This window comes from Meles meles, chromosome 3, assembly GCF_922984935.1.
Source record: "Meles meles chromosome 3, mMelMel3.1 paternal haplotype, whole genome shotgun sequence".
Classification (NCBI taxonomy): domain Eukaryota; kingdom Metazoa; phylum Chordata; class Mammalia; order Carnivora; family Mustelidae; genus Meles; species Meles meles.
In genome coordinates this window covers 112,752,970-112,760,922 of record NC_060068.1, presented here as the reverse complement: position 1 = coordinate 112,760,922, position 7,953 = coordinate 112,752,970, and the positions used below count along the sequence as shown (strand labels likewise).

Here is a 7,953-nt window from a genome sequence, read left to right as displayed (position 1 = left end):
GAACATCCTAAACTCAGAATCTTGAATGTTGGAAGGCCTTAAGTAACTGATTCTCTCAGAGTCTAAGTTCAAACTCTCTTTTAAAAGAATCAATTTCAATAATAATAATATTCAGATGGTAATCATGGCCCCACCTAGAACTGGAAGATGCTCCTTCACTTTGTGCAGTGACAAGCAGTTTTTGGCAAAAGGTTTCTTTTCTTAATGTCTGCAACTTCTCCCATAACCTATCGAATTGTTTTCAAGCCCCTTCAGGAGTGTTTTCTGATGTCCAACTGATGTTTCTTAAAGTAAGACTTTTTCACATTGTTTGGTCTGGACACAGGTCAGCATTCTTCTCATAGAAGCTTTCGTTTATTTTGAAATACTGAAACAATTTTGAGAATTGATACAAGAAACAAGTTTATTTTCAAGGCACTTGGTTTTCCTTTTCAGTTAGTTCCAGAAAAGGACTGTTACTTGAGATAAGATGTTAGAAAGGATTAAGTCATTTCTGAAGCCAAAGTCAGCCATCTTCTGAGGGCAGGAATATTGAACAGTAAGTATAAATAAAATGACTAATGCCTGTGTTAACATTTTAATCTTCATTTTTAAAAAATTCTATTATGCTTTAAGGAAATTTTTATATTTCCCTGCATAAAACATGCTGACTTGCTCTTCTTTATTATTTTCAATTTAGAATATAATCACTATTAACTAGTGTTTATCCAATAGATCACATTTAAAAATGTACATTTAGTTCTCCATCACTAAGCCACTATTATTACAAAAAGGAATATGCTGCAATGTTAAATTTACAGCCCTCATTCTTAAAGGTTTTAGAATAGTGCTGTCCAGGGGCGCCTGGGTGGCTCAGTGGGTTAAAGCCTCTGCCTTTCGCTCAGGTCGTGATCCCAGGGTCCTGGGATCGAGCCCCGCATCCGGCTCTCTGCTTGGCAGGGAGCCTGCTTCCTCCTCTCTCTCTCTGCCTGCCTCTCTGCCTACTTGTGATCTCTGTCAAATAAATTAATAAAATCTTTAAAAAAAAAAAGAATAGTGCTGTCCAATAACGGCCACTAAATAGTCACTAAAGTTACATGTGGCTACAGAGCACTTAAAATGTGGTTAATACAAACTGAAATGTGCTGTAAAATACAAGGTGGATTCTTAAGATCAGTGGAAATGAAAATGATGTAAGACTAAAATATCTCAATAACTTCTATATTGATTACATGATGAAATGGTAATGTTGGATGTACTGGATTAAGTATATTAACATTAATTTCATCCATTCCTGTTTACTTTTAATATGCAGGGTTGCCAGATAAAAATACAAGAACACCCAGTTACATCTGAATTTCCTATGTCCCTGCTCATATATTAATATTATGAAATTATTCCTTGTTTAACTGAAATTCACATTTTAACTGGGTTTTTATATTTTTATTTGCTAAATCTGGTAACTTTATTAATATGACTACTAGAAAAATTAAATTACAAATGTGTTCTATCAGATAGTGAGGCTTTAGAATTATCTAGTTTTTTGTTTTGTTTTTGTTCTACCGACTGAGTTAACTGTGCAGAAATGCCTAATCGGAACATTTAATCCTAGACTGGGGTCGACAATACTCTCGAAGTTAAATTTTTACATTTGTTTTAACCAGTTAAAGGCCAGCAGAGGGGATATGTCCGCAGACCAAAGTATAGAAAGGGCATTTGGCTTAGAATTAAAAGGCAATGCTTCCAGCCTCCCCATAGGGGTACTTAACGGTTCCGGTTTCAAAATAATCCCTGCCACTCTCACACGGATGGGCGGTGTCAAGGGCAGCTATCTGGCAGCGAAGACTCTGGGCTAGTCACAGTCCCTCAGTAAAAAGTTGGCGGGGGTGGAGGACGCAGTATTTTTAATACTTGAGCCTCGCACCCTGCTCGTCTACACATCTCCTCCTCTGGCTCGGTGCTGGGCCAGCGACCTGGGCCTCAGACGCCGGGGCTTCGACCCTCACTGCCTTCCTTTGCCAAGCTAGGGTTACCTGGCCTGCAAGCTGGAGGGGATAGGCCACAGCCAGCCGGACCCCCGACACTTCCCCACGCGAGACCCACGTCGGCGCGGCGGCCCGGGCCCGCCCCCTCCGCCGTCACGCACAGCCCCAGCCCCGCCCCCCCGTCCGCGCCGCACAGCCCAGTCCCAGAGCCCGCCCCGGCCTTCAGCTCTATGTAAGGCGGGTCCCTGGGGCCGCGGGAGCTCCTGAGCCGGCTCTAGAGTAGAGCGGTCTTTCTGCAGGTCCTGCGTTCGGTCGCGTACCGAAGGCCCGGCGCGCACGCGTACGCCCCGCCTCTGTCCCCGCCCCCGCGCGGCGCCGCGTCCTTCGACCCCGGGCCGCGCGCGGGGGGGCCGCTGCCGGCGGCATGCGGGACTACGAGGAGGTGACCACCTTCCTGGGCGAGTGGGGGCCCTTCCAGCGCCTCATCTTCTTCCTCCTCAGCGCCAGCATCATCCCCAACGGCTTCAATGGAATGTCTGTCGTGTTCCTGGCCGCCGCTCCGGAGCACCGCTGCCGGGTGCCGGACACCGCGAACCTGAGCCGCGCGTGGCGCAACCACAGTATCCCGCTGCGGCTGCTGGACGGCCGCGAGGTGCCTCACAGCTGCCGGCGCTACCGGCTGGCGGCGATCGCCAACTTCTCGGCGCTCGGGCTGGAGCCGGGGCGCGATGTGGACCTGGAGCAGCTGGAGCAGGAGAGCTGCGTGGATGGCTGGGAGTTCAGTCAGGACATCTACCAGTCCACCATCGTGACCGAGGTAGGTATCAGTCCCCGCGCCGAGGCCGGAACGTGGGGAGGACCTTCGCACTCCACCCCACACGGTGCGTTCTGCATGCTGTCCTTCTCTCCCCAACACATTACACACCTCCAAGTGGGCATCCTCCAGGCACCACTCTGCGAAGTGACTTCTAACCAGACCGTGTCCCTCATAGCACGGGTGTCCTGCTGGCCACCAGTCTTGATGGCCACCTCAAAGAGGGAGCCAAGAAGGCCATGGTAGCCCCTGGTAGATACTCTAAGACCCTGAATAATCAAAGACTTTTTCTAGATGGAGGTGGGAGTTTTTGATGGAGCAGAGGCAGAGCTTGGGCCACTGGGCTGTCACAGTTTTTCCTCTGGTCTTTTGGCATCCGTTCAGAGAGAGAGAGAAAAACACTCCTTTCCTGAAGAACTTTTAAAGCTGAAGGAAGCATGTGTATAAAATTGTCACGGCCTCCCTTCTCCAGTAACTTTCCTCACCCACCCTCACCCCAAAATGACAGCCTGGTCATACCCTATCAGAAATTGTTTACCTTGTGCTTTGGATTAGTTATCAGAATTTTAGGGTCTATGCATCTGAAGACTTGTTGGTCTGGGATGTTTTGGAGTATTTGAAGGCAGTGTCATTGGTTAGATTGACTTAAAGCATACAGTTTTTTTGGTAGGAATTGTGTGTGGGGGGTGGGAACTTCTCATTCCCCAACCCCTTGGATTTTCCTTTTTGGGTGGCTTTGTCCGTCCCCTGGTGACCCTGCAGCCATTAGAGCTACATGTATGGCTTGTACATGTGCTTTGCATCTTACCCAGATGCTGGAACTCTAACTCTGTGGAGTCTCAGCAGAAGTGAGCTAGCAGAACAGTGCAAAGAGTCCTCAACAGGCAGCAGTTTCTCTGAGTTCAGGATCAGAGATTCACAGACTGGGAAATCTTCCTGGAGGTGGCAGCCTCTCTGAGTCTGGGGTGTTCAGCTCTTCAGATGCCAAGACAGGAACAGCAGGCAACAACCTAGAAGGAGGGCAGGGTTCACAGGCTAATGAGTAGGGTGCACAGGTCCTGGTATGGCCTCAAACCCTCGGGAGACTCAAAGGTCTTACAGGGGTTGTGAGGACCCCTCTTATGTTTCTTCTGGGGGTGTCACCCTTCAGGGGAACCTAATCACTGCTCCGAGACACATGTGTACATAGACATGCTTGCACATGTGCGCTCGCGCTCTCTATGTCAGTATGTTTCGACATTTGATGTCCTCAGCATCTGTGCCTCCTTAACTCCCCCAAATATGTAGTGGGAGTGTGATCTGAGTCCCACTGGGATCTCTCAGCTAGTGACATCATTCCAGTGTCCTGAGGCATTGTTATGCCTCACAAGCAAGTTTGTCACACTCCTGGAAGCCAATGAGGGTTGTGGAAACAGAGGCTGTCCCTCAGGTTGCTGGCAGAGGCCTCCAAGAAGTCGTACTTCCCAACACAGGAGTCCCTACAAATTCTACTTCTGGCTGCCCATGGAAGGGGAAGGCATTGAAGTCAGAAGAAGCTCCTGCCATGTTTTTGGATTTTACCCTGACTTTTAGGTTCCCTCAGCTTACTCTACTCATTTGTTCTTGCTTCACCGCCCCTATTCTGTCTTGGCCTGAGGCTGGTGTTGGCACTACTGAGCTCCCAGAGGTCGGCTCTACCAGAAGGGTCCTTGAGCAGCGGCTACTTTGCTGCTAATGTCAGTCTTTTTTTTTTTTTTTTTTTAAGATTTTATTTATTTATTTGACAGACACAAGTAGGCAGAGAGGCAGGCAGGGAGAGAGGAGGAAGCAGGCTCCCTGCCGAGCAGAGAGCCCGATGTGGGGCTCTATCTCAGGACCCTGGGATCATGACCTGAACCGAAGGCAGAGGCTTTAACTCGCTGAGCCACCCAGGCGCCCCAGTCTTTCCTTTTTTGTATTTAGCCTATTTATTTAGCTGTCTTAGCAGTTTCATAAGAGCTGTGTGCCCTTTTACCTACTTATAGGTTGTAAGCCTTTGCAGGGAGGAAAGGTTAATACATTACTTAGCCTTTTGTTTTGGGATGCTGGAATGCCTGACTCTTAAGTCCGAGGCTGCCTGTTCCTCCCAGGTGAACTGTCACCCTCGGAAGTTACTGCATTAACATTCTGATTTTCTTTCAACCCGGACCTGGCTTGCTGATCACTACAGCTAGTCCTGTGTCTGCTAAATGTTTCAAGCCTGCCCTCTGCCCCAGATCACAAGTAGAGGTGTTTATAAGTACACTGGTATTAAATCCTTCATTGTTTTTTAACAAAAGATGAAAACTGTAGGTCTCTTGTTTGATTTTTTTTTTTAATTTGTTTAAGTATATATGTGTAGTACTAAACTCTGTGGTAGTTTTACATCTTGGCATCTCCCTGACATCATGCTGGATACAGACAGGGATACCCAGGGAAATTTTTGTTGAATGTGTTAATGAGAAATTTAAGAAAAATTGTCTACAGCTTAAGAGCTAAAGAAGGAAAGGACAGTTTAATTCATAGAAGGGAAACTTGGTCAAAAGCATTGACCATCAAAAGCTGGTCAAAAAGCATTGACTGAAATGTTTTTAAAAGAAAATATAATTGCCCAGCCCTCAAACTGTGGCTTGCCCCTCTGTGGATCTGCACAAGTTATTGGGATTGGTGGAGAAGAGGCGACACTGTGAGGTGAAAGGGAATGTTTTGGGAATAGTTTTGTGGTCATGCTTCTAGGCTGGCCCCTTCTCCCGCCGGTCATTCATGCATGGAGTACTTGGAGAATCAGCCATTCCACCTGGCAGGGCTGCTCCAATCCCTGAGTGCTTCTTGGCCCAGGACTGCCCCCTGCTCTGAAACCTGGGTGATTTCTCAGGCTGCCTAGGCTGCCTGCTTTTAGGTGTCTCCCTAGCCCAACTTGTAGCCAGAAAGTTTCTTTTAAAAACTTACAGTTCTTCTGGCACCCATGAGTTGGGGTCCCTTCATCTAAGACCTGGCAGTTGTCTCTGTCCCTTTGCTTCTGTCCTTTCTGTACTTCTCTGAAGCCTCCTCCCCCAGCCCATAGCAATATTCTTGCTTACTCCTTGTCCTGAAAAGCCTCTTTCTCTGGACTGTCTTTTCTGTCGGTCTTATCTCATGTACAGATAATCTTGGAAGATAGGAGGGCCCCAGCTATTATTACAAGCCCTCCTGAAGGAAAAGCCACATCAACCTGGGAGGCAGGGCTGGGCTGAGTCCTTGCAGAAATACCTGGAGTGTGCGCCCCACTGTTAAATCTTTGCTGACTATCTCATTTCAAGGAAACACAGATCTTGGCCTTGCCTTTGGAGCTCAGGGCAAGACAGAGATGTCACTTGCAGGGTCCCTGGGGCCCCTGTGAACACAGAGTCATAGCATACACATCTGACCATGAGTGGTCAGATGTAGCTCTAGTCTAGCTACCTGAGAACCAACACCCTGGGTCAAAGTTCTTAGAGGTGACACAGAGAAGAGGTTGAAGGAGCAAAAAAAAAATAAATAAATAAAATCTATTCTAGAGATTGAAGTTCAGGGTTCATCTGGGTTTTGAGCGGCCAACCCTAATGTCCAGGCCCTTTGGTGTTGAAAGTTAACAGCCCTTTTTTTCATCCCTTCCCTCACTCACCTATGTACCAAACAGCCTTTCCTCTGCAGGGCACTGCCAGGCATTATAGAGGATATAGCAGCAAATTCTTTGTCTCCTTGCCCTGACAACCTTGGGGCAAGGATCTGCCTTTAACTGCAGCAAGAGGCAGGACAAAATGTGGGTAGGAATACATGGCATTCCGTAACAGGTGCTTATCAGGGTGTTTGACCATTGATGCGCTTAGGCCGGGTACATCTCAGCAAAGAGCTTGTGCCCTATGGGCACAGACCCTATCTTATTTCCCTTCCAGCAAATTCACAAGTAAGAACATTTAGTTCTCAGGGACTACATCATCTCTGTATATCTCATAACTGAGAAGGAGCTCTAATTATATGGTGTGTACAAGAGACATAATTCTCTCTTTGTAAAATTGTGTTAACAGCTTTATTGAAGTGTAACTGACATAAGTGGCACATAAGTAAAGTGTACAATTTGAAAATATTTGAGAGAGAGATCCATGAAATCATCGCCACTAGAGAGGCATATTTCTGACCAGGAAGGATGGCAAGTCTAGGCCCCTTGCCAGAGTGGCTCCCAGATTTTTTACAGGTTGTGCCCACTCTCACAGCTCACCCAGCTGAGGGGTCCCAGTGCTAGACACATGACCTGAATCCTAAACCCACACATTTAGTTCTAATTCTGAGACTTGTTATCATCAGCCAGTCCAGCCCATCCCACACAGCATGTGGAAGCATCAGTGAGCTAGTCTGTAGCTGCTTTAGTCCCAATCGGGGAGCCAGGACCTCAGTAGAGGAATGCTAGATTCCTTTGCAAACGGAACAAGCCTTGGGTGCATAGCTTGGACTGCGTGGGCTTCTCATCCTACCCACCTAAGGAGGGTGCAAGCCAAGTCCTAGCTCCACTGCAATTCATTAGGTGGTTGACAGGTAAGTGAATGGGCTTGGCTGGGTAGGATCTGGTCTGTGTGTGCCCTTGTGTTCATATTTTGAGACCTGTTATCTCTCCTGCCCCTACCCATAGGCTCCCTGTGGCCAGTGGGCAGGAAGTGTTAACTCATCTTGGCTTTTGGAGGGCCCAAAACCAGGTCCTGAGGATTGTTAAGAATCATCAGTGGTGGGGGTGCCTGGGTGGCACTGGTTGGTTAAGCTTCCGACTCTCGATTTCTGCTCAGGTCATGATCTCAGGGTCGTGAGATTGAGCCCCACACTGGGCTCCACATTGGGCTCCACTAGCAAGGAGCCTGCTTAAGATTCGCTCTTTCCCTCTCCCTCTGCCCCTCCCTGCCTCAAGAATAAACAAACAAACAAACAAACAAACAAAAACAATTGTCGGTGGGGGAGGGAGAGCCCAGTTACTCCAGGGGGTTACATGTTTGCCCAGAGCAAGAACAGCTTGGACCCAGTGACAGGGGTGAGGCTACGGGCCTTGGAGAGATGCTTGGGAACCTACCCCAAGATGCCTTGTCTGCTGCAGAGTATAGTCTGACCTGGTTTAGGGTAGCGCCTGGCCTTGTCAGCCGAGAATTCCCTACCAGCCTGTACTGGGGGACCTGA

The 7,953-nt window shown here is 48.0% G+C and overlaps 1 protein-coding gene across 8 annotated transcripts in view; it reads left to right on the top strand.

The window, feature by feature from the left end:
• Positions 1-1,083: 1,083 nt before the first annotated feature.
• The window catches only part of SLC22A5 (solute carrier family 22 member 5), a 38,332-nt gene continuing 31,462 nt past the window's right edge, over positions 1,084-7,953 (top strand). For 6 of the 8 annotated variants that reach the window (XR_006817772.1, XM_046000459.1, XM_046000460.1 and 3 more), the window contains exon 1: positions 1,084-2,781. Coding sequence is in view for 6 of the 8 variants with exons in the window: in XM_046000459.1 (XP_045856415.1) it covers positions 2,389-2,781 (393 nt within the window). In the remaining 2 variants the exon portion in view is untranslated. The remainder of the gene's footprint in view (positions 2,782-7,953) is intronic. The other 2 variants (XR_006817771.1, XM_046000456.1) reach the window with 1 other exon arrangement.